This window comes from Vitis vinifera, chromosome 19 (assembly GCF_030704535.1).
Source record: "Vitis vinifera cultivar Pinot Noir 40024 chromosome 19, ASM3070453v1".
Taxonomy (NCBI): Eukaryota; Viridiplantae; Streptophyta; class Magnoliopsida; order Vitales; family Vitaceae; genus Vitis; species Vitis vinifera.
In genome coordinates, this window is record NC_081823.1 from 14968791 (window position 1) to 14996750 (window position 27960).

The following is a 27960-nucleotide window of genomic DNA, read 5'->3' on the forward strand; positions in this document are numbered from 1 at the left end:
TTCTGAATTTCAATTTTATTTTTATTAATAGGATGTTTATATACATTAATTAGCTTTAAGGTATGCCAATTTCAAAATGAGGACCGATAAGAATGATTTGACTGTACATGTACTACGTACATACATCGCTGCTGACTCTGAGGAAATTAACTTTGCTTCTTTTTTCCCGCAAGAATTGGTTGAATCTGCAATCGCCTTTTGAAAGCCTCGTTGAAAAGAAAACGAGTTTGGAAGGCTGCTATAATTGGCATCCAGGCAAGACAAGCTATGGGTGCAAAAAGAACTGCACCCATTCCATAGTCATAAGCTTGAGCAAGCACCCTCGTCAACTCCCACAATCCAGTATCCTGTATCTTGGGCCTCACAGCTTGTGCAATCTGAACAAACCCAAATATCAGTAAGAGATTCTTAAGAGGAAGAGAGAGAGAGAGAGAGAGAGAGAGAGAGAGAGAGAGAGAGATAAACTTAATTACCAGTATCAAACCCCACCCAGTGGGCAAAAATGCTAGACAGCAGACAAGTAAGTCCATCAAAGATAGTTGGCAGATGCCAGAGAGAGAAATTATAGTAGCAAGAACACCCAAGAAAAGGCATGCTTTAAATAGTCTGAATATGAGGTGATAATTAGCACTGAACTGTTGTCTTCCCAATTTCACTGCCTGTATAACATGTTGAGATCATGTTAGTATGCTACTAATCAGAACACTGACAACATCAAGCCGCATTCTGTGACAGGAAAAACCCAGATAAAATCATATGACTGATATGCAGAAGAGATGTCGAAAGAATGCTCCCCAACCCCAAATGTGATCAAAGAGACTCAGATTGATTTTAACAAGCAAAGGATGCATGAGAGCGGTATTTGATTTGAACAGTCACAAGCAAGAAGATAGCCAATGACAATACTTTTCTGGATAACATTCAGATGTGGCATCAAGCAATATATGCATATGCAAGAGGTGCCTATAGTGAAGGAACCAGTGCTTCAGGGAAAGAATTTGGCAGGTATAACTTAAATTAAGCAAAGGACTATCAAAATATAATTATCAAACAACCTAATAAGGTATAAACACAACCAATATATGGAACCTCACAAAGATGAAAGGACTTGATACTCAAGAGAAGATGTTTTTAACTCTATATGGACCATCATCCAGCAACCGAGCATGAGGATACGTGTTGGGTTTGGGTTAGGAATAAGATAATATCCATAAAAGCACAGGTGAGTGCTGCATCGAGTTAATGGGATATCTGACAAGCTGGTTTCATACTGTCAGATTTTCTTCCCAATCCTAAAATTTTTTGGGAGAGTTAGCTAAAGGGACAGTGAGTAGAGTCAATAGTCCATTCAGAAATGGGTACTCTATGACAAGGAAGATACTACAACATGAGAAGCCATTGGAGCAAACTAGAAAATGTTTCCAAACATATCTATACTTCAAAAGCTCCCCTTTATTTTAAATAGAAAATTGGATTGTTAAAAGTTAATTTACCAAAATATACAAAAACATAACCTTTATTACTAAATCTGTGCTGTCTCGGGCAAAGCATATCAAAGATAATCACTAAAAACCTGGTTAATATATGGCCAGCATCGTCACCACTTCATGGCTATTGCTCCCATCACTTGTTTAAATTGCTATTATGTAAGGTCCTAGGTGTTTGAAAATTTCAAAATAAAGCATTAGAGTTACAATTGGAGGATTGCATTTGTCTCCTTCAAATGATCTCCTGTGTGCCTTATGCAGTATTTTTTGTGTTTCTTTTTCTTTTTTTTCAGTATGATTACCATTCTTTGAATTTGATGGTATTGGTAGACATCCTGTGAAAGTTATGGGGCTGTCCATATGGGATTGAGTTTCAACTGATGTGTTGTTAACTGTCTACCTTAAGACACAAATTAGCCCAACAAAATGACTTAACTGTGGTCTTATTCAACTTTTGAACCTTTGTTAACTTTGAGCAACATTCATATACCTAAGTTCATACTATGCATTAAGGTCAATGAAGCATATAAACAAATAATCCAAGATGAAAGAATGGGTGGGAATTTACCTGGACTAAGAGGAAAATTGCAAAAATCACGACCCATGAAAGCACATAGACCAGAAAATTTTTGTTGTCTTGTGAGATGTCAAGGTGATAGACCAGACCATACTGATAAATAAAAAACCGAAGAGAAAGAAGTATCTCAATCAATCTAGCGATCAATCCTGAATGACGGAGATGGGCTTGCTCGTCGTTCCACCATGATTCCCAGCTTTTGTCCTGCTGAATTCCTATACCGCCTTGCTGCTTTATCCACTTGTTCCAATCTTTCCAGTCATCTACTATATTGCCCCAGTTGAATCCAGAAGGATTAAACAGAAATGGTGCAAACAGCCACGTGATGGACATGAACCAGATGGAATAAGTGATTAGAACATAAGCCATACTGCTTTGGTATGACCGCCTAAACAAATCATAAACAATCAACAGGAGTAGTAGTTCAAATCCTTTCACAAAGTGGCTTCGTGAATATAGTCTATAATTCTCTGTGAAACTGGCATGAAACACCACAACTTTACGGCCAGTGGGTCGGTACTTAGCACCTCCATGAAGAATAGTGCGGCCATAATAGTGAGCTTTTGTTCCAAGGGAGAAAGTGAAGAAAACAGCAGCAAGCTGAAATTGCATTAGGACAAAATCTTTTACAGCTGTAAGAAATCCTTTTTCTAGTCCAATCTCCATCACCATTGGTAAGCCTGTTAAGAGTCCAAGCTGGATAAATGACTGGGAAGCTAGAGCTGTTTCCAAAGATTTTATGTTCTGCATTTTAGCTTGAAGAAGTAGTGCTTTCTCTAGCCCACTAAGAACAAGATAAAGCTGCCCATAGAGGAATACATAAATTCCAATTACTGATATCTGCAAAGTTTAAACACAAAAGTCATGAATTTAAGGACAAAAATTCAATTGAATTGACATATCAAATGAGAAGGGTAAGTACATAGAAAATGGAAAAAGCAACTGCTCATTCTTTTCCCCTTTTGGTCACAGGAATGAAGCACATACAAATGTCACTACTTAATGATAATATGGATGGCCAACAAAGGGTGTGCAACCATTAATAACAAATCATAGTGACATTTGTGCATCCAATTCAACAGATCATTTTCTTATACATAATTCAAGAAATCCTGAAAATAACTGACTGTAAAAGATTGATTTCCTACATGTTGCCTAAGAACTAAATATACACAAATGCAGAGGAATGCACTAGTAAAGTGTTTTGTTCTTTGTTGTCCCCTCTAGGTTTTTTTTTTCAAATCTATGTACCTATTAAGAATATCAGTCTCTAGCAAAACATCTAAAAGAAATGAAAGTATCGTTTTTTCGGGGTGAAATTATGCTTGAATTCATTTATAGCATAATCAACCAGTTGATAGCCCTAAAGTGAAATAAAAAATGGATTCATTTTTTTGAATTAATTACTCTAGTTTTTAAAACATTAAATGACTGATTCATGAATCAAAATAATTACCAGACTGTTGAAGTAAAATCCAATGGTTGTGAAGTAACAAGACAACATCCTAAAGAAATCAAACCGACGTGCAAGGCGGTAAATGTCACGGCTCAATGTTTGTTCACTGTTTCCATTGGCTACTTTGGCTTCAAACTTTGAGATTTGGTTTAGGCATACATCACGACCTTTGCCTACTTGCAGGTATTCATGGTATGTAACATATCCCCGTCGTAAGGTAGAGTTAAATCCTATATGAAATCAGAAGAACAAAACTTGAGAACAAAATAAGACTATATTGCTGCAAATTAAAAGTTATTGATCCCTACCAGCGAAAACATCCTCACTCAAGTTAATTGTTTTTGATGCTTTGCTTATGCCACCTCTTGTTATGTGAAACATCCTATCAAATAAATCTGGATGTCCATAGTGAAACCGCACCCTGTATTTAAGTGAAAGTGAGAGAATGGGCATGCATCATCAAAAGGTCAAAATCATTAAGTTATGGAATAGTACAATGAAATGCAAGGAACTAAAAAGTGATAAATGAACAAAGTCAAGATGGTGGCATTGCAAATATATAAGGCTTATTTGAATGTCAAAAAAATAATTTGTGTGCACATGCTGCTCCGAATAGCGTGCTTTTTCATTCCCTAGCTAGATACTTTTAGGCATAAACTAGAAGAAACAAGGTACTAATTACCTGAGAGGATTGGCTAGAAGCCTTTGGCCAATGGTGACAAAACTCGTCTCTTGATAAGACATGAACCATGCCAGAGACGAAACACTGCATTTATACAAAGAAAGCGAGGAACTTAGCCTGTTGTACTAATATCACAAATACACTTTTTATGAACCATTGATTGATGAATATGATACACTAAACTAGTACATACTAGTTGAAAAGACAACCTTCTTCCGTCAAATATGAGAGGACATTCTTTGATAAGCATGCATCTAAATTCAATGCTTTCTTTCCCTACCAATCATGCATCTCTAGTTAATATTATTTGATAAGCATGTGCTATCTTTTTTTTCTTGACTATCCCATATTCTACAGAAAGCACATAGTTGGGTTTATATCTTTGTCATAGAATGTTTTTTTTTTCTTTTTTTAATTCAATAAGCATGCTTTTATGTTTTTATCACTCAACTATAGAAGCATTCCCTTGTTACATCTATCCCTTATCACATTATTTTCCCTTCTAACAAATGAAGTTATTCTGTCTCTAATTAGATAATGGTAGAAGAATAGATAGAGAAGAAAAGAGAGATTTCAAACAACTAAAGACAAAAATTAAAAAAAAAAAAAAAATGATAGAAGAGAGTTAAAGAGAGTAAGGAAATGTGGTTAGAGATATTAGGATTCTTTCCCTTCTTTCATTTAGCTTCGTTAAAAAGAGGGTAAAATTGCAATACCATCTCTTTACTTAAATGATAATAACAACACAAGAAATACTATCTCTCGAAGATAATCTCTTGACCATCAATCTTCCAGACTTACATATTTTTACTCCTAATTCAATAGAAATGAAATTCTATCAATTTTTAGTCTTAAACCCCCTTGATGCTATAACATTTTTCTATAATTAACCTAATATTTATCCCTACTCTCTGTAACGAAAATTATGTTGACTATAGATGTGATATATTAGCAAAGCTAGTTGATCCATAAGAAACAGACGGTTATGGCCTCCAAGTTGATCTTTGGAGCAAGCTATGGTACTTGAAAGGTTAAATATTTTCAAGAAAAAAAAAATTACAAATATTAAAAATGTTCAAATGATGTTTTTTAAGTATCATTAGTTGATCCCCATTTTATTAGTTAGTTTTATCATGATGAAGAAGTTTTACTCTATTTGGTTTCCAGTTTTCAAATTTTAAAAAGAATAGTTTCTTCTTGTATGTTTTATTATATTATAAGAGTTATGTATGTTAAATGTTTCTTTGTAGGTTCAAATCTCAATTTCATATTTCTTTATTGAAATAAAAGCAAGGTGAAGGCATACTTCAATGCTTCGTTCATCATTTCCGAAAAACTATTCATAAAAATTCAAAATGATGCCCTATTGAATGCCTAGAAGATTTTAGTGTTAATAGCAAGAAACTTGTTTATGAAATTGATATTTACTATATATGATGGGTTATATCTAGTACACTTGATGCCTACACATGAATAATATATTATTCTCAAAGCAACTTATTGATATGTGACTCGATATATACTATTTAATGTCATAGTGCTTATGGTTTTATTCAATGTGATGAGATGATGTGATAATTATAAAATATGAGATCAAAAAGTTATTACCTTCCAGTGAATATGTGTTCCCTCAAACCAAGAATCGTGGGAGGCTTTTGTCTTTGGTGTCGAAGAAACTCTTGTAGAACATTTCTTATTTTGAAAGCTTCTTCCAAATAGTTATCCTATAAAACCAGATATCCTAAGCAAATAAAAATAAATAAATAAACAAAAAAAAAGGCAAAGAAGCCATTTGCCTTACAAAAATTAAAGGCAGAGCTTACTTGATTCATATCAATTGTTTGAAGCGCTTCACCCCGTGTGAAAATTATCCCATGATTTTGATTCTCAGGCTTCCCTTCTCCTATATTCGGTGGACCAGGAAGCTTTATTCGATACACCTCCTAAAAGGTTTATAATTAAGCAAGCACAAGTGTGTATTAGAAGTTAAAATTACACATTCATAAATCTAGAAAAATAAATAGGCATGTATGAAAATAATTGAAATCAAAATATATTTGAACCTGAGAGGTTGCTAGCCTACATCTGATTTAATGTAGAAAGTTTTGTGGCTTATGTTGAAGAGCTTAGTTTAGATTCAAAGGCAAGAACAAAGGATATTCACATTTGTTATATATAGTAAAGCCCCTTAAAATATTAGATAATATTTCAAAGAACCAATTTCCTGCATGTTCTATAATTACTAATTTCTTTTATGCTTTATTCTATTATGGCTTTTATCATCAAGGTTCTTCATTTTGAATGAACTTTAGGTTTAGGGTATTTTGAGCCCATTCTTTAATTAAAGTTTGAAGGGGAACACTTGGTTAGGTTTGTTTCTTAGTTATCGTCATTCTTTTCCTCTTTTAATCACTGAAAGTTTTATCTTTTTTGCATTTCCATCTTGAACTCTAGAATGTTTCACTTTTTTTCCTACAAAAACTCATCTTTGTATTTTATCTACTGCAAGGTACCTGATCATAACCATTGACAGCTTTAACCAATATGGATGAATAAACCTTGTGAATCTTATCTTCCACAGTCTCCTCTTTCTCCTCAACATAAGCAACACGTAGAGATGGGTACCTTCAAGTGATAATTCCATAGTTAAGAGTTACATAACCTCTAAAATTTGTATTTTAAATAGAGGACTTCCCTGGCCGTTTTGTCTTCATTGTGATGATTACCTTATCATCAAGTCAAGTATGCCTTGTGCATGGGGGTCTCCGGAAGCCTTTTGTGATCCAAACATTTGGCAAGAAATCACATAAGTAAATTTCATGTCTGCAAGTGCATCTAGATGAGCTGATAATGTGCTATTCCCCCTTTCAACAACATCATAACTTTGAAGAAGATCTGGAAGAACAAAATAGGCCTTGTGGGACTTCATTGCAATGATTCTACCTAGAAACTAATCTCTAATCTTGCAATTTCATATTGGATTATAATGCTTATAGTAACATTACACAGAATTTGAAATAAAGGCTACTCAATATGATTATCTATATTCAATGTTACAACGAATGCATTCACAAAACCAACCTTCATCCTCTGCCATGTCAAGAAAAGCTTGTAATTTTAAGGCTTTCCTATAGTACATCATTCCTCTTACTGCAAGAAACAGAGAAAACAACCAAAAAAGAAAAAAAAAAAAGATGGTAGAGGTTAAACTCATCATATCATGTACTAGCTTTAGACCAAAATCCAATTTCATAAAAAAATTGTTGAAATGTTTCCATTCACCTGTTCTGCTTAGTGTTTGCCCTCGGAAAGAAGCCCAATTTCTAAGCTCTTCCTCCTTCCCTGTTGATCTTAATCCATCCAAGTCTTCACACTCCATGCGTTCCAAAAAGTTTTTCCACTCATCTAAACAAAGTAATGGTCAGGTCCTACAAGTTGAATCCAGATAGATAGGAGAACTTAGATGCAAAAGAAGTTTTATTGATGGTAAACCTGGATATATCACTGACATATAAAACATGATGGGAACCTCCTCTTCACTTGAATGAAGATCCTCCGTTGAGAAATTAACTTCTTCCATGTAGTATGGAGTCATAACACTAAACCCAAAAGAGAAACTATTTAATCAGCAATAATTTGTGGTCTCAAAATTTTGATTTACTCACAAAATTAAATAAAACTTTCACTAATTGCTCATAACAGCATTAATGTTTAAACATAGTAAAGGATGCATAAATTTCCTACATTTTCTCCTCCCTTCCAAGTATTTATACTAGTTAATTTAAGAATCAATCATGATGCTTACATAACTAATCAGCAAATAAGAAGAAAGCAGTAGAAAGTAATAAAAAAAATATATACAACTAAAATTTATTTGGATCCTGGCAAGAGATGGTACTAACTAAAAAATTTTTATATAGAACTATTACTTATGTAGTTGAAACTACTAGAAAAAAAACTTTGTTGTAGAAGATGTAAACCAAGAAGAATTAAGAGAGGGAGAAAAGAAATAATATCATTGAAGATCAAGAGGAAGTATCATGAAGCGGTGCTGTAATGTGGACTAGTGTGTGCAAAAAATCATTCAAAAGGGTAAGCATCTTAAGAATTCATAAGGACTGGACTAGATTAAATCGTTCAAATTATTCATTTTCTTTCTAGCTATCTTTAGCTCTATATTTTATTTAAAATTTCAAACACTGTGCAATAACCTATCTTACTGTGTTTCAATAAAATATTTTATAATCGTTCCAAATCTTAGCAGTTTAAGCTTTTAGAAAAATCAATTATTGAACATGGTATCTAAGCTTCTATTAACTGAAGGTCTTCATTCTGATTCCCCACCCAATTTGTGATTTTTGGGTCCAAATCTTAACAACTTCTGCTGGGATTTGGAGAATTTATGGTCTCGGTACCCAGACCCTTCATCAAATTTATTCCTTTTACAATAGTTATATACTTAGTTGTTTGATCATACATTCTATTATATAATTTATTGGGGGTAATAAGTTCAATGTAGAATTTCTATTCATGGAGGAGATGTTATAAAGTAATGGAAGAATCAATTATTATTCACCATATCAGAACTCTTAATGCCAATTAATGGCAGCTTATGAAAGGGGTCAGTGTTCTCAAGATTCTATGTTGACTGTGAGAATCAGTAAACACATCCTCAATCTGGGGAAGTAGAATCACTTGACATCTCTAAGGAGGCACTACAAAATCTCCCAACACATTCAAGCCTGGTGCTTGATTCATTAGAAAATTACTATAAAATATCTCAACATAATATGTTGAAAATTCAGAAAAACAGGATAACAAGAATATTTTCTTTTTCTTTCACATTCACATAGGATGGTCAAATGAGATAAATGAATCATATGTTAAATAAACTTTTCACTCACTAAAAGTTAGCAAGGACTCATAAATTTCTCTCCAACCAGAAATACTCTATGCAAGATGGAATACTTTGAAACATATTTTCAATGGTAACTAGCAGTCAAAAGGACAATTGTAAACATAAACCAGAAAAGTAGATCTAATTTATTTGAAGCTTAGTGGGATGACGATATGTACTAGTCAAAAAATATGTCTACTTATCTAACAAGAACTGGATGCAAGATATTAGAATGGTTTAAACCTTGAGAATAACTGTTAACAAAGTATAAGTTATAACCCAATTATGTAACTTTAAAAATTAATAGAGTTCCAATTATCCTTGCATAGACTTCACTAATTATCCCTCAAACCCAAAGAAAGTGTGAGACTACCTTCTTCCTAAAAAGTCTTTTTGAAATCCTTCAAGTGTATAGATAGTGGTTATTATTCCTCTAATCCTTTTGGAATATGTAGAAGCGATCCCATCAAAACCCTAAATATAATCTATCATTAAATTTTCACTTGATCTATCCAATGCAAACTATAGCCACGGAATCATTGGTTTTTCCCTTGACATCTTCAAGAAGTTACCATAACCTAAAAACAACCAATCCCAATATAAAGGCATGGAACTCAATAGAGAAAGGGAACTATATTAGGACCCCAGAATCAAGGACCAAACAGCCATAAAATATGTTTTGCCAACCTCCTATGATTTGGGAAGATGGTTCAAAGGTGAAACTTGCTATATTCATGATAGTAACATCTCTAGAATTTTTAAACTTAGAAGTGTTTCAAAAAACCAAAAGAGAAAAAAAAAATGCTTATAATTCACTACGAACAGATAGACAAAAAAGGAGAGTCTGACCTGAATGACATCATATTCCGTACTTTAGGAGCATTAGGCATATCCATGAAAAGCGAAGTGGCAAAGAATGATATACGCCTACGAGCCTCTAAATTTACTGGCATGTCTGTTGCTGTATCCTCAACAGTCAGCAACAAATGGAAACGCTTGATCTGCCATTCTCACATCAGATCAGTTTGATTACAATATATTTATCATGTTTGGGGGTGCTTATGCATGAAGGCATGTTTGAAAATATATGCCTATTTGTACACATAGATACACATGTCTATCCACACATCTATTCATTCATGTGTGTATTTGTTTCCCATCCAAATTAAATATCCATATTCACAACAATATCTCCACTAATATATCTAATATTAGGAGTATTAATTAACATCTTTATCAGAAAATTCACAAGATCTATTAGTATATGATGCTAATATTCTCATAATAGTCATAAGCATATGATTGCATTTTTGGAAAGAGTTGGTTGGCAACCTTTGCATGTCCTCTTCCAGATTGTTCAAGGAGATGAGATCAAATTTCTTCAACTATAGTTATCATGGCATTTTATTATGGATACCCATTGTCAATTTCTTCAAATCATTTAATGTAATGATCGGGTATTTTATGCCACGTTAGCATTTCTATTTTGAAAAGTCTTATTTTGAGTGATGGTTGAAAAGTCAAAAAGAAAAGTGCCTAAAGAACACGTGTTAGTTTTGGATTGGTGAAATTCGGTTTATTGTGTTGGTCAATTAGGCGAGTTGAAAATTTTATGCCATGTCAACCTTAGGGTAGAAATTTCTTAGGATTTTAGTAATTGAGAATTTCCGGAAAAGAAAAACGAAAATGAAAATGAAAAGTTAATTAATTAAAATTAATTAGAATTAATAAAAAAATATTAATTAATTAAATTAAATTCCTTATTAATAAAATTGAGAAAATATTAAATTGTGTGTTATATAAAAAAAATGAAATGAAATTGGAAATGGAAAATAACCAAATGAAAATAAAGAGAAAAAAAAAAAACAAAAATGAAAAGGAATTAATTTGGGCTTGGATGAAATGGGGTTTTAAAAGAAAAATGGGAATTAGTTATTGGGTTTTTGAACTTTGTGCTGGGCTTGAGTGGACTAGTGGTAAGTGAATTAAAACAAGGAAATGAAATGGGCTTTGTAAAAAGAAAGGAAAACATGGGAATTAGTTATTGGGTTTTTGAACTTTGGGCTGGGCTTGAGTGGACTGGTGGTAAGTGGATTAAAACAAGGAAAAGAAAGGGAAACAGTAGCAGAACGGGTGAGAAATGGAGGCGCAGTGGCACTGTGGGAAATTTCATCTCGCCGGAACTTTGACCGACCATTTGGGTGGCCAAACGACCTCCGTTTCAACTCAGATTTTGAGGGGGTGCTCTATTCGACGAGAGGAACAATCCTACGGTGGCCAATCGTGTTTTTAATGGTTGAATTCTTAGATCTCTGGTAGGGGAACCTAACCCTAAAACTTAAATTTAATGTGTTTCCTTTGAAAAAAATTGTAAATCTTGTCATTATGAGTTAAGTAGGAAATATGGGTGTTGTATGAATTTTTCTGGATTATTTGGAATTTGTTTGGAATTTTTGTAATTGCGGGAAATTGCCTTTGGTTGATAATTAATTGTTTTGAATTGTTAAAAATTATTAGAAGGGTTGAAAAATTCCGAAATTAGGGTTTAATTTCAAATATAGTGATTTGTGAATTTTTGGGCATTGGTTAGAATATTTTCGAAATTTTTATGGTGGAAAGTTAGTTAATTTCGAATATTAAAAATTATTAGAAGGGTTGAAAATTTCCGAAATTAGGGTTTAATTTCAAAAATAGTGATTTGTGAATTTTTGGGCATTGGTTAGAATATTTTCAGAATTTTTATGGTGGAAAGTTAGTTGATTTCGAATATTAGAAATTATTAGAATGGTTGAAAAATTCCGTAAGTGTGGTATAATTTTAAGTTTATTGATATGCAAATTTTTGAATATTTATTTGGGATATTTTCGGAAATTTTAATGTGGAAAATTATTTTATTGGATTATTGGGGAATGTTGAGATTGTTGAAATTATTGAGGAACTTTGGAATTGTGGCATTCATTTGCATCATGGTTATGCGAAAAAAATTATGAAAATTGTGAAAAGTGTATGAAATGGAAAAAAATGAAATAGTGATGAAAAGTGAAAGCCCGTATGAGGCGAATTAAGAAGGGAGAGAGATCCTTAGGGTGAAAGACCTAAAAGTTACCCCAGGAAGACTCCGAATGGGGAGTGCATTTGGGTGCGGATGCGTATCTTTCGGTGAAAGCCCGAGAACAATAATGCATTGTATAACTGTGTGTCACACGTTCATGTGCATTCATTTAATTGTTGAATTTTGTGAAATTGTGTATAATATTAGATATTAAACTATGTGGTTTGATTGATACTATTGAATTGTTCCTGTTGTGTTGAAGTGTTCTTTTCGTATTCTTTGGAACTTAGTAATCCCCTTAACCCCTTGGGCGTTAGGCATCCTACTGAGCAATGTGGAAATGCTCACCCTTTCCTTTTTTACACCTTTTTAAATGCAGATATCATTCCTGAGGATCCACAGGTGGGGCAGGGAGGACTTCAGGATGCTCCTGGAGCGGCCTAGTGGAGCGTGGCATTTTCTTTTATTATGTTTTTTTGGATTTTGGGATTTGTTTTAGTAATTATGACTTATGGATTTGTTATGAAGCCTTATTTTGATTAAGTTGTTTAATTGTGAACTTTTATTTTTGGAGTTGTTTTGAGTAGTTTTGGGATATTGTAGTTTATGAGAATTCTAGTGGGATGTATGTGAAAAAAAAAAAGAAAATCAAGAGTGTTTTGGTTGACTACCAACGTGGAATAGGAGGAACCCTTAGGGTCAAACCTTTGACCTGGGTCACGGGTCAAATTTTGGGTCGCCCAGAATTTGGGTCGTGACATTTAATATAGAAAATATAACCCTATCAAATACATGGATTGAACTATGGTAACTAATGAGCTTTTTGACATTCCATAACCCAAAATGCAGTGTATTTGTGTCCAATGGATAAGTTGAACTACCATTTGTTGGAAGGCCTTAATCTTCCTAAGAGTATTGAACTCAACATTTTAGATGCTTGTTCAACAACCTCAAACATCTGGCACTTGGGGTTCTTTCAGAGACTAGCAGCTATTCTGCTCTAAGTTTCTTTGAGCCAACTAATAAGGTTAAGACAATTGAGGTAGAGGTGCTAGCATTATCTGAAGGAATAAGCCTTCCATTTAGTTTTTCAAAACAGCTTTGTAGAGGATTCTTTGGTTGTTATCACTTGGGTTTCCACAAATATAAGAGTCCAATGAAAGCATGCTTATAACATTCAACAGAGCCAAGACTCATCAAGAAAATCTGTGAGTCTTTTATATAGAAATCTAGGTCCTGATAGTCTGGAGGCTAATGTATCAGCTAAGAAGGAAGCTCCTTCCAAAATAGAGTTTGTCAGGGACTTCATTTCCCCAAGGACTGGCATAAGATTCATGTTTTGTTTCTATATATTAAAGAGGACTTTTTTTTCTTTTTTTCTTTTTTTTTGTCTTGTTTAAGAAGGATGTCTCCTCCCTCTAACTCATTTCTCTTATTGTGGTAAAAAATTAAAAATAAAAAATAAAAATCATTGTTTCATATTAAAAAAATAAAAAAAATAAAAAACTGATAAAAGTTTTTTGGTTTACAACAAGCCCTATTAAAGATAACGACAGAAATATTATCATCAAATTCAGAACCTCACCTGTTTGTGTAGAGAGGCATTATCTGGAAATGGAAATTTGATAGACTGTTGGCCATGATTTGATGCAAACAATTGGGGTTCTGGAAATCCAGAGATATGCATTGTATCTCCCTCAATTTGTTCAGAAGAGTAGAGCAAATCTAATATTCTGTATGCAATTTGAAAATGAACTTTGATAAATCTAATAGTTTAAATTGATAAAAGAAGGAATATATTTTGAGTGCATCAAACCTGGAACTATCTGTCATCATATCGTGGGTCACAACCTCAAAGATATCTTGGAGTACTTTCACAACTTTACCATAATGGTGTTTATTTCCCTCAACCTTAAATATGATGGATAACGAGTTAGCATGGTTCAAAGTACTACATAAAGAAATATGTGCAAAAGTAAAGCTTAGCAGTTTGACAATTACCAGAAGTTCCACTAACTCGATACACTTAGCATGAAGAGTTGGGAGCTCACTCATCTGGAAGTCCTCAAGAAGACTTAATCTTTCAATGCTTTCTTCAACAGCATTCAGTATGCCAAAAACAATCCTGAAATGAATACAAATATTCCAAAGAGTTTATAGTAGTGTTACAAGCTGTAACTGAGAAGAAAGCAAAAAAATGTTAATAAGATTTCATTGCATTTTCTGAATTTAAAAGCCTAATAATGAAAGAGTATACTTTTGATTAAAAGATGATGCTTTATCTACCTTTTCTCCTTATCACCCACAACAAGAGTTTCAAGTATTAACTTCAGTGACTCATAGCACTCCTTTACAGCACAATACATGTGGTGATCTTTTCGAATCTTTCTGAAAAGATATTCATCCTTTCCCTCAAAATCTCTTGCCATGTTCAATGCTGTTGAAAACTAGTAAGAATAGGAAGGTATGTTTAAAGATGAATAATAATAATTAGACATGATGGCAAGAAATTCAATGTAAAGATCATACCTTATTTGCTAGGAGGAACACTGGCCAACGAACCAGGCCAGAAAATAATTCCGGTGTCAAAGGAATTGTCATCAAATCTAATTCCCTGCTCATAATAAACATGTTGGTAAATGTTTCTATTACTAGAGGTCATAGAATATCATTTTAACAAAATTGAATAAAATCAACCTGTTATTTATTAAGTCTTCTAGCCGAAAACTAGCAATGATTTGATTCCATACTTGAACAAACTTAGCAACACTATTCTTTTCAGTTTCCGACTCCTGGGGAATAAGCAAAGAAAAAAAAAAGTCATCTAAATGGTCATAGAAACAAGAGAGCTAGAGATCGACCAGAAAATTTACTAACTACACCACAAAGTTGAAAAGTGATACCTTTTGAAATTTCTTGGGGAAGAAAGCTCTTCCTTTTCTTGCTTGATCATTTCTCAATGAGGACGGGATGAGGCAAACATTAAATGCAGAAGGCAAAGAGTGGAATCTACTTCTCAGTGTTCCCAATGTCCGAATCTGTATAGAATAAGAAGAGTGAGATAAGGGTGGTCACATCCCTTTAACAACAAAGATAGTGTTTACCTCGCCAAGATGATGCAAAATGCCATACACTCCACCAAAGATTGTGCAAAAAACAGAATACCAAATCTGTGTGTCCATGAAGAACACCTGAAATGCTCATAGTAATATAATTACATTATAAAATAAATGGATGTCAGACATTGTGCTAAAAAAAATATGAATGATCAGAACAATTCATAGGCTTTCTAAAGAAAGGTCTTCAAATTCATGTTCACTACCTCAATTGGTTAAATTTTGTGCTATTATCTCAATTTTTTCTTTTCAAAGTTTAGCAGGAATTGATAAAAAATGACACTCTAACCACCTCAGTAGAAACTCACAAGTATTATGGGAGACCAGATAGCCACAATTGCACCAGCATTACTCTTGACTGCATTAGAAGACCAAATTATTTTGTTATATTTATTCATGTCAAAAAAATTCAGTTTGAGCTCTTTATTGAGATTATAAAGAAAGAAATGTGCATTACCTTTTGGGAAAAGCTCATGCCAATCATATTCTTTTACACCAATTTTCATAATTTGCCTTGTTGGCCCTATAAGTGGTTTTATCTGCATTTGCTTGTCAGCATTTACAATCATGAGTTTGCTATAAAATGTGCATGCCATGCATAATGTGGGCAGAGAGTTAGCATACTGCTGCTAGTTGTAATAAACTAACTAGTCACTAGTATTTTTGCACGTATAGAAGGTTAAATTATTAAGAGCTTATATACTGATTATTAGCACACTGTTTTCTTCAACAATCTTGTTGCATTCTTGTGATCTTCATTCTCAATTTCATTGCGCAAGCCCAATGAAGAAAGTGGATTGATTTTCAGAAAATTCTCAGAAGATTCACTGTAAATAATAATATTTTATTGTCATCATGTAGAAATAAATAAAGTACAATGTCACTCACCTCAAATGTGTAGCTAAATGAAAATTTGCTTGATAATAGTAGCAACCAAAATAACGTATACCTACATAGTAAGACAATGTCACATAGATGAAGCGCTTAAAGAGGAAAACAAAGAAAAAGAAATTTCATAAAGGGATGTAGGATGTACTTAATAATTGAAACTAAGCCTTCTTGCATCCCACGTCCAACAAATAATCTAGGCTGTGTGACAGAAACAAATTTATTAAATGCAGTTTATGAACATCAACCTTAATCATGAGTACATTAAAATATATAATAAACCATAGAAATATACGCAATAAGCCATTTTAAAAAGCAATTCTAGTTCAGTATAGCATTGATTTTTAAACATGAATATGCCAGGAATCTATGACTAAAATGCAAAAGTTACTACTGGTCCAACTATACAATCATGACCAGCTAGGCATTATTCTTGTCATCCAAACTGAACTGGATGAACAAACCATCAGGGATCTCCAAAATCCAATGACATACCTTCTACAACACCCAAGACAGTAACTATGTAGCACAAGGTAAGACAATATCGAAACAAGAAATCTGAGACCACTTGAGACTGATCAGCACTATTAAGAAGCCAATAACACACACCAATCCCCAGAGATAGAGATGGGTCCAGACACCAAATTTAAACGGCATACCTTGGTTGAAAGTTAACCCCAACCAAAGAAATGCCATGAGATTTTTAAACATGGTAAATTACACCCCTACTGTAACTATATGTAGGATATCCCTTGGGTTAAACTTATCACTTAAATTTCTAAATGAAGAATCCCAAAAGGAAACCACTCAAACTATAATTGCCTCCAAATTTCATGAGATGTTTCCAATGAAGAGCTTATTCCAAGAGGGTTCAAATTGCTATAAATCCATTGTCAATGATAGCCATATGGAAAGACGCTGGCAACACTAGTCTGGACTCCAATGAATCCTACCAACTCTAATATCAAGTTGCTTACATTTCAGTTTTGATATAGAGAATAACAGATAAGAGGAGAGAATAGATAGACAGTGAGAAAAGCTTACAAGTGAGAAATGTAAGTACCCACTCAATCTACTTATGTTTATGTTAAATGGAAGACAAATGTAGAAAATAAATAAAATAAAAATAAAAATGAAAAAGAGAGGAAGAATACTCCCATGCTATCTAAAAAATAATAAAGAAAAACAAAGCTAATTACAGAAAGGGTCCTAGTGTGTCCATATTGCCAACACATGGCTCCAGCCCTCCACTAGTTGCTTTTTCCTACATTTGGCATGTCAATTTCAGGATTTTCTACAAGTTAAAGCTTGTAGAGAACTCATTCAAAATGAATAAACTGCATAAAATATCTCCATTATCATCAACTAGTCCCATGTCTAATTGTTGTTTAAGAAAATTAGAGACAACAGTATCCTACTATAATCAAAAGCACCTTTTATATGTTCCATGAAATCCTAGATTCACATTAATCCGTAAGTTATTCCAGAAAGATGTCATTAAATAATCTATATGATGAATCTTACCTGTGTCCACCAAGATAAAATCATGCATAGCTGAAAATTTGAGATCTCAATGTATTTGCTAACTGTAGGAACAAGAAATAACACCATCTCAACTGCATTAGTCATTAAGTAAAATGCAACAGCCACCATGTAGGAAGAAATACACCACTCTCCAGGCCAGCTCCCATATTCTGTTGAATGACAAGTATGTTTTCTTCTAGAATCAGCATAACAAACTGGGAGAACAATAGTCCATATCATTGCTACAACCAGCTTCAGCACATATTTTAGCCTTTGATAGAAGTCCATTGTGTGTCTGGCTTTCCATGTAAAGGCAATGTCAAGAATTGCTGCAAGCACAAATTTCTTCTGAGATTGCTATTATTCCATGTATGAAAACCAATTAAAAGAGAAAATTTGCTAGTTGGTAATTCCATATACAACCAAATGTTGTACAAAACCCCTAAATAGTACTAAACCTGCTTGCTTATCAAAAATGCATAAAAAGGAACAAGCATATGCTAAATAGAAACAATTAATTTATAGCACAAAAGGGAGGATGGTTGCAATGCCTTGAATTTCTCATTAAAGAATATGCCCTCAAAAGCATAATACATTCTACAAAAACACGACACTGAAAACTTGAACACACTTCTTCATTTTCATAGAAGTTTATGTTATCATGTCAAAATATGTGATCAAAAACCACATCCTATTTCCAATAAGAAAAATAAATAAAATATTTTTTTTGGTAAATATATCAAGTTATCACTTGTTTGCCCCCACCTTTGTCCACTCTTTAAGCATCAGTTTGATATGCTAGTTTACAGACATCATATTGAAAAAACCTTCACTTAGTGTTTAAACCTTTAGACATACTTTGTTTTCAAAAAAGGAGTTTGAGTTGCAATCAAAGTATATTCATGAGGGAATTACTAAAGTTTTATTCCTTGAAATTAGTTTTTCATTATACACTTATAACATAAAACTGGGATTTAAGAATGGATAAGAAAAGGTACCATACCTTGTAAGACTTTAAGAATTGCAGATGTAATGAAGATGCTCATAACATCCTCAAATACTATTGCATCAAACATTTGAAATGGAGATTCCATATCATGACATGCCATAATTATCAATGCCTACAAAGCAACAAAGAAGGTTCAAGAATGCAGCACATCCATCACAAGAACAAACAGTTGATAAACACTTCATAATGATCTTAGACACACCTGTAGGGATAGAATAAAAAAACTCCACATTCTATCAAAGCTCCTAAAAATCTGCCAAAATGAACGGGTCTCTACAAAATTTGTCTTCCCTAACCATTTTTGTTCCCGAACTTCCTCCATGGTAACCTGAAATTACAACCAGAAAAATGTATAATCTTTAGAATATATACAACTAGAAAGTACAAATAGTGGTTTGAGATACAGGACAATAGGAAAAAACAAACACTTCAAAATATTGAATAAAACCAATTTAACAATATGGAGGAATGTACATTGTGGACCAATTGGACAAAGAGTGGTTCCCCATTTCGATAACAAAGTTGTCAATCCAAATTTGGGGTACCTTTAGCATGGAATCACAAATAAAGAAGCCAAAGAGGGGAAAACAAAGCACAAAAATAGAGAGTTAGGGCAAAAAAAAAAAAAAAAAAGAATGAAGCCTAGAAGACTTGGCTTTCATGGTTTGGAAGGACTCATAAGCCCTCCTATCATTGTGAGATTCCTAGAACTCATACAAATCAATGGAAAGAGTCATTTAAAACCTATTTGTTCCTATGTTTTGTTCAGATTTAGTAATGATACAGAAGAAGCACTATTTATGGCTACGCATTAACAACAAACCTTTGCAAGAAAATAATTAGAACAATAAAAGTAATTTGTGAAAGATGCAAATACTTTAAATCTCAAAATATTTTTCTAATAAAAAACTAGAATGTAATTAAAAAACTAGAAAGTGCAAGAGGAGAAATCATTTGAAAAGAATAAAAATAAGAGATGGCAAGAAAACAAACAAAAAAGTAGAAGACAACAAATTAGAATTTCAGGGAAAATTGAAGCCTTCAAGGAAACAATAAAAAGGGCAAAAGAGAACTTTTAAAGTTTGTAAACTAGATTCATCTTATGGTGGACTCTATAGCCCTCCAAAAGAGAAAAGATCTCCCATTTGATGGAAAAACCCTTAGTAGCTAGCTAGCTTGGAGTAAGCCCAAATAGTGTTCCTTCCAAATAGCACAATCACGACAGTTAAGTTTGAGCCTTACAAGAGAAGGAAGCTTACTCAAACAAAAAGCCAACATAGATTGTGTTTGAAGGGAGCACAAAGAGTCAATCACTCGTTATTATCCTATAAATAGCTCCTCAGATTCCCTACAAACCATGCTTCAAATTGAATTTAAGGAAAAGACCCTTAACACATAGGCCCACCATGAGAGAGAATCTATAACACTTCTCGCATTCTTCTCAATCCATATAGCCCAAAATGGTGTCATACTTCCTTCACCCAAAACTGCAAAAGAAATCTCTGATAAAGAGGCACTTTCAGCAGAGGTGCCAACTAATCCTAGCCAAAGCAAACAAATTTTGCTATAGAGAATAAACAATTGGGCAATGGACAAAAAGATAGTTCACCATTCCCCAATTTTTGTTGCACATACCACTTGTCAGAGACAAGAGCTTTGTTGGACCTCCTAAGTTAGAGCATCTCCTTGGTTTTCACCTTGTTTGTGCAATGGGCCAAGCTAGAACCTAAACTTCTAGAAGCAACTTAAATTTCTCAATCACTTGTTTGGGTGAGAAAGCAAGCACTTTGCATCCTTTTAAAGAAGAAAGTGGGAAAAGAACTTGGAAGGTGATAATACCTCATTTTTTGAAAACCAACAATTTCCTTTGGGAAAGGAAGCACAGACAAAAGAGATGGGAATAAAGCTTACTGAGAGTACTTAATAGCATATTCACCATGCTATCCATAAAGTCAACAAAGTCCAGTTGTTTAAACAAAGTACTTATGAAAGTAAGGTGAGGCAATATAGCTTACCCCAGTGTCTTCATCTTCATTTCCTTCACTCTTTAATCCCATCTCTTCATCTTCATGTCCTTCTCTCTCCTCCTTTGCTTCTACAGTGCCGCGAGATTTAATGCCTTTGCTATTATCTGAAGGATGCATGCAGAAGAAATCATGGTCCAGACGCATGGGCCAACCTATTTGGAAACAATCAGGAGACCTGTAGAAGTGTAGCCACAATAGAGACCTCAAGTCATTACTTCTGGAAAACTTGATTTGACAAACATGTAAGAAATAAGAAGAGCAATGGAACTTTAAAATTTAATCTCACCAGAAATACTCGTTCAGATCATCATAGTTTCTCCATGTGGAATGGTCAGCCATCCCACTTTTGTTTTTCTCTGCTTCCTTCATTGTTAGGTAACAAATTCAGATGCTTGATTGAGAACAACATGAACATACAAGCATTAAAATTACCTTATATATAACCCTATATATAGGGGTAACTACATTGTTAAGGAAAGATTCAGGTTGTCCTCCATACGCTGGCAAGACCTTTTCCCAAGTTGTCGAGCTAACAGCACCAGTTAACATTCCATGTAATTCATATGCCATCTGAAAAGAAAAAAAAAAAAAAAAAAAACATCACAGGCAAAACAGTGAAAAAGACAAAACACATAGATACACACACACAATTGACACAAAAGCTTGTGCTTATCATGAAAAGCATAACTTTGGAAATGCATGCTACTAGCTGAAGTTTAATCAATAAATATTTTCTCTGTTAGTGAAATGCTCAAGAGGCTTTTGCACTGGATGTTTTAATTCAACCTTGAGCTAAATGATTGTATTCGAAACAGGGAACACAAAACTGTGCAAATGTTCTTTAAAAAAATAACAGAAGTGTAACTACAATAATTATGTTTTTTTTTTTTCCATCAGTTTTTGGATGAAGTGGGATTATATAAAATGTTCCCTGTTTCTGCCTAGTAGAGTTAAATTTCTACACATCTGATAGATCCAATAAAAAGGCGTATTTACATTAATAACCTAAAACAAGGAAAATACCTCTTATGGCTTGGTGATATCTAAACTAAAATCTACATGATAAAGATTATATAAAATGAATAAGCAATATAATCGTACAAGAAGCTTGGCCAGTTTGAGAAGTTAATGTGTGTGTATCATCCGCCTGGTCCAAAAGGATTCATAATCAGAGTCTTTATGGGAGAATAAGATTTACAATATCAGAAACTAAATAGGCATATAGGGAAATGTTTACCACACTCATCGAACACCACCACATGGAAGATCCAGTTGGTGGAACCCAAATAGGAGAAACAGACCATGAGCCACTTACCATCAAACTGACAGAAAAACTCAGCCCGATGGGAGTCAGAAGACTCATAAAACATCAAGTTGTGTTTCAAGAGAGCTCTAGCATGTTGCAGCTCTTTGCACCCAGCAAAGAGCTACACAATTCACACTTTGATGAACCATGAAAGAACACCTACTGACTGGAATAAACAAGGGGAATCATTCCTAAAAATCTAACGCATTCCTTGGACTGAAACATTCTGTCAAGCCTAAACACATCTTGAATTTCAAAATCACATGGATTGGATTCATATGACTCCATAACCAATAAAACAAGGAGTTTAAGTAGTGACAGTTTCTAAGAGTACAGCATATAAGGAAAAACCACTAGAATAGAAAAGTAGCTATCTCATTCTCTTGCTAATGGACTTCCTATCTCATTCAACTCTCTCATTCCTCCATTTTCCTACTTTCCTGAGTAATTCGAATGCTAAAAGGTTTATGGATGTTACCACACTGGCACCTTGAAGGTGGAGGATTGGATTAGACAAGACTGACACCTACAACTGAGTGATCAACAAAGGAGGATCACAAATCAACCCCATAACAAGGTATGCAGTTGGTTTGTTCGCTTTCCGTGGTAATGTAAAATATTCCATTAAAATCAGAAGTATAAATGTTTATTTATATATCCTCTATTTATAGAGAAGAAAATTGAAGAAAAAAAAATCTTGCACGCTTATCAATCACAATGGGCTTGCCAAGAAAGCTTGTGCACTGGTTCTTTTAGTAATGATGTTCATGTTTTTTAAAAGTCACAATGAGTTCTCAAATGATGGAACCAGAAAATTTTAATGGAAAAGAGTACATTAAAAATGTGTTTTAACATGTAATACAAAAATCAACCAAAAGTCACTCACAAGTAATTATAGACATGAAATATTTGGCTTACGTGGTGAAAAATGTAACAGAGACATTCTGGCATAAACCGCAAATTTGCAGCCTCTCCCCATATAAGCAGATAAAGCCCTATATATAGAATTTTATATTGTTGAGCATCCTGTTTTACATAAGGCAACCTGCATTTACAAATAAAAATTTCATTGGAAGAAGAAAAATTGCAAAATAAAAAGAAAAAGGTAAAACAGAAGAAATTCATAATAATAATAACAATGAAAAGAGTGGGCAAAAAAGACAAAAAAAAAAATGCAGATTGATGGCAACTGAAACCAAAAGTTAGTTCAAACACAAAATAGAAAAAGAAAAGAGTCGAGAATACATGGTTTTCATTAAGCATAGTTAGAATTTCTAGGTGGAAGGCGAGGGGACAAATGAGGTCACTTAAACCATTAATCTTACCGGATGTTTCTTTTCCTCCCCAAAAATTTGCACCAATTTGTATAGTTTTTAAAGAACTTCTTCATCAGTTCATCCACAGCTCCATCCCCTAACTGATATCATAAGAATAATATATTATATTTCAAATCCAAAGGAAAGATAAAGGTCAACTAGAAGTTCAAGGAGATAAACGAAAGAACACCTTTAGCTCAAATGTCTCCTTAGAAGCTTGGCGAATATGGGTGTTAGCAAGGAGGAGAATCAAATGCTCCCGCTGGTTGGCTACATTCCCTTCCTGATTAAGGACAAACAACATGAGAATTAAGAAAATTCATTTCTAGGGAATAATCATATAGATTATGAAATATCGAACATCACATCATACATGGCCATCTTACCAAATCAAAGATGATAGACGATGTCCCATGGCCCATTATATTAAGCAGTACCAAAGAGAACAAAGATAAAAGCAAATATAGCATGAATTCTTCAAACTCATTACCTGGAATCCAAACCAACACTGAAGGCAATCAAACAAATCCACAGCAGCTCCAGGTTTTTGAAGATCTTGCATTACAGGTAAACCACGGATATTGCGAAGAGCAGTAAGGGCAGCTTTTATCTGCATCATTTTTTACCATATGAATAAACTATGTTCAGTCTATTACACTTTGGGTATTCTAATACTTACTGCATATTTTCAATAATTAAACTAAAAAAATAAATGTCACTAGACAGCATATAGTAGTCTATCAATTGCAACAATGAAGCAGCCTAATAGTTTAGAAGGAGTTGGTATCAAGCTTGTCTAGAATCCTATTAGAGCAATTTGAATTAATGGATTAAATAAAAAATCAATTAGCTCATCCATACAACATCAGACCTCAGGGAGTCGCATAATTTCTTGCTGATTGCCTTGATGATCAAGTGGAAGAATATTGTAGGGTACAAATATGTCAGTCTCCGCAAGGCCCTTTAGGGAAATAAGAGAGAGTCAAAGTAAGAAGATGTATGATAATTTGGGAATCTACTAACATTTGAACAAGAATTATTATCGTAAAATGTTATTGGAGAAGATAAAAGAGAAGGGGAACCTGAGGACAAGCTGCATTTGTAAATCTCTGTAGTACTTCATACAAAACGGGAGCAATTTCACGAGCATTTGTCAACTTCTCTTTGTGACTATATATATATATATGTATATATCACACACAATTCCACAGATTGATTTAGATAGTCAAAAATTAAAAATATCAAAAAAAAAATTGGACTGAATACAAGCACAGTGGGATATCCATGAGGAAGTCTCAATTACCTATTTTCTAAATCCCATGAATCACTACGTTGGTCAATAATGTTCTTATAATGACGATGAACGCGTCGAAGTTCACCTAGATCAGACTTTTCTTTCCTTTTTGCAATAGTAGTTACTTCATCCTATAAAACCAAAATATGGAAATACAATATGAGATCATGCATAAAGGAAAAAAGAGATTTAGAAATTGACTACTTGTCAGCTTCAATTGCCTTAACTTTTGGTAGGAAGACAAAAAGTTACCAGGAAAACACAATAACAAGAGGGAGCTGTCACAATTGCAGATCATGATAACACAGACAAAAAGAGATATCCAGTATATTTCAAGAGGTTATGGAAATAAAAGTTTGATACAATTTAACTAGGAAATTTATCACTTTGGTTTTCTGATTCATACAAAATGCAAATCACTCTCAAAGTAACAGAGTGGTACCACCTTAGTTGCAGTCAAGCAAATGAAGGCATCATCTTTAACTTCCAATTAAGAAGTAAACTTCTTCAACTTGCATAACAGAACAAATATATGAAAGTTGATCAAAGTTTTAAGTTGAAAACAAAACATACATATGAGAATTAGGGTGTTATAATTTATAGGAGGCTACTATTTTCTTGTAAATGTTGAATTCAAATCAAATAAAGATAGGGAAATGCTTATAAGTTCTGCCTAGAACTGGACAGACAGGTTGGATAGATTTTGAAGTTCTTGTCACAATCTGAAGGTAGCCACTTTCCAGGTAAAAACAAGCAATCCTATGGTCTAACATACAAAAAAAAGGATACATAGCCAAATTTCTTAATTAACAAATGGAACATGGCATTTACATTGATCAAACCCCAGCTTAGTTTGACCAATTTTGTAACTTAAAAACCAAGGTCTACATACATGAAGCTACGAATTAACTCTCAATACCTGAAAATTGAATGGACAAGACCATATAAATTCAGAAGATGCTATGCCTTAAGTAATGGACAAAGACAAAAGTATAGCTCCATACTAATTCCAGTTTGATAGTAAAAAGTCACATTATTATTTTGATGTATGGAGAACTACCTTTGGAAGCCTCTAGAGTAATTTACAGTTGTTGCGGTTTTTATGTATTTCTGCAAATTATGCTTTTGGTACTCTAAGCATATAAGTTCATTCTTTGGTGAAATCAAAATCAGTTGTAAAAGGAACAGGAAATTGTAATGTGGTGCATTTAATTTTTACTAAAATAATTGTTTTTAAAGTCAAATCTTAAGGAGGTGTAAACTCTTTTACATGATATAGAAGTATTATAAATTGGAAAATTTTTATGGGAAATTTGACATGATTCTTACTGCAAAATTGCAAAACTAAGTAAAAAGCATATTAAAAGAATACCATCTTCCAATTGCTGTGCATACACAACAAGGTGAACTAAAAAGGAGCTTGAAAAGATGGAAATCCATATAACCAAAATATAATTACCACAATATTGACCAAAATAATGAATGAATGTATCCCTATATTCAAGTGCAAGTAAAAAGATCAGGGATTGTTAAATGGGGCATGCTAAAACTAACTGTCATATTGCTGTATTAAGCCGATAAATAAATAAAACAGTAGAACCACATGTTGGTAAAGTATAAGAAAAAAGGACAAGAAAAGGAGGATCAAATAGAAGACAATTGCAATGGGAAGAAGATAGTACAAACACCAAGGGAAGATGCTGAAAGACATTAGATTCACTTCAATTCCAAATTCTTCTTAACGAATGCAAGAAGTTACAAACATGGAAGTATGTTGACTACTTTGTAGCCAACTTTACCCTATATACCAAACAGACTTCATTTTCATTATCTACCTGTTCAAGCCGCTGAAGGAGAGCAGTTTTAAATTGCCGAACGCCCCGTCCAGTTGAATAGGTATCCTTGATATGTGCCATTTCAAAAGCATGAACACGGCCTGTGTTCCATTTAAACAATAGGAGATGTACACTGTATTAACTTCAGATTGAACTTGCATATTGCATTTAAGAAAAGGGTTTTCCCAGCCCCATTTCTCAAATTGTTGGATGCAAGGAATAAGTGAGAAAAAAAAAATAATTAAGATTCTTGCTATAAGATGCCAAATCATAATTTTTTATTTTTTTTAAAAAAAAAAAAAGGGAAAAAGGAAAGTGCCAAACAATTAGTTGATTTCATCTTTATTACAGTTCAATCCCAACTTCCGAAGTACTACAAAGACAAGAGGATGGGTGATTGGAAATCAAAACCCAACTCTCCTATTGTTCGATTCCAAACAAAAAGAATAACAGGAAAATGAAGTCAAATTGTAGGCTTGAGGATGGAAATTTATGATGAAAAAACCAATAACATATTTCACTTTTGATCATGGCTATTAATCTAATCTGAATCATCCATATCAGTATTACAACAAACCCCAAAATCATAATTACTAGTGACCTCTGTTTCAAAAGTCAACCAATACTAGCATATTCAAGGAAAAAAGTAAGATTCAGACTGAACCCCAAATTCGGTTGCAAAGAGATTCTGAGGAATTCAAGAATTTAAAGAATTGGGAATCTTTTTATTTTAATACTTTTATCTATTAGGTTTACAAATTCAGATGAATGATCTGGAAAATTGGAAAAATTCAGTAGAATAGACCAAATGATTGATAGAAAAAGGTGCAGAGATGAGAAAAATGAACCAAAAACATTGGTAATTTAGAGACAAATTGAAGGTGACATGGTACAAAAACACAACAAAACAATCACACCCCAAAAGTTGCGTGTCACAAACCAGGCGTCCAACCAATCATGTAAATAGGGAAATAAGGCATGAACATAAAGTGTGATGTGAAAAAAGAAAACTCACAGAGATAAGCAATACGAGGGTCATGGGGTTCAACCCGGTTGGCAACACGAAGAAAGCTACGAATATCAGTTCCTAGGGTGACAGGAACTCGCTCACTGTCAAAAGGCTCAGGGGAAGTATCATGGCTAGTGGAAGTAGAGGTTGTGAGAGCTCTGGTTGTGTTGGTTTCATGAATGGGGTCAGCAACTGTGATCTCTGACATTGCTTAGTTACAGAGAAGAAGGAGAAGAAGAGAAGAAGAAGAAGAAGAATGGATTGATGAGAGTGGTGCAATGGGTGTGTAGAGAGTCGTGCATATGAGGTGGTGGGGGTGGGGGTGGTGGGCATTGGGCGAATGTGCATTGCTTTCATCTTTTTGAGGACTACTACTGCTTTCCTTTTCTTAATGTTGTGGTGAATGGAAAGAGGAAATTGGTTTGATCTTTTGCTTTTGCTTTTGAAGGTTGGATGGTTTGTTTTCTCTTTTGGTTGCGAACTGG

At 33.7% G+C, this 27960-nt stretch overlaps 1 protein-coding gene across 2 annotated transcripts; it reads right to left on the reverse strand.

Moving 5' to 3' along the window:
• On the reverse strand, positions 1-27833 carry LOC100248372 (putative callose synthase 8). Of its 2 annotated transcripts, XM_010646472.3 has the most exons (41): positions 27482-27833; positions 26467-26567; positions 24641-24762; positions 24420-24507; positions 24209-24298; positions 23828-23947; positions 23528-23620; positions 23347-23438; positions 22940-23066; positions 21148-21285; positions 21002-21078; positions 20704-20890; positions 18891-19016; positions 18683-18800; positions 17680-18008; positions 16304-16356; positions 16156-16216; positions 15725-15806; positions 15576-15625; positions 15256-15342; positions 15055-15189; positions 14849-14943; positions 14681-14765; positions 14438-14598; positions 14153-14276; positions 13968-14062; positions 13737-13884; positions 9949-10100; positions 7695-7801; positions 7485-7607; positions 7284-7352; positions 6929-7097; positions 6716-6827; positions 6026-6145; positions 5811-5926; positions 4203-4286; positions 3829-3941; positions 3521-3750; positions 2056-2904; positions 474-659; positions 1-377 (listed from the first exon to the last, which is right to left on the reverse strand). In XM_010646472.3, exons 1-41 carry the CDS (start codon positions 27681-27683, stop codon positions 147-149), a joined length of 5847 nt encoding a protein of 1948 aa, XP_010644774.1. In that variant the 5' UTR covers positions 27684-27833; the 3' UTR covers positions 1-146. The 2 variants fall into 2 exon arrangements, with proteins under 2 accessions (XP_010644774.1, XP_059591270.1); XM_059735287.1 differs by having other exon boundaries at positions 1-659.
• Between the last annotated feature and the right edge of the window lie 127 nt (positions 27834-27960).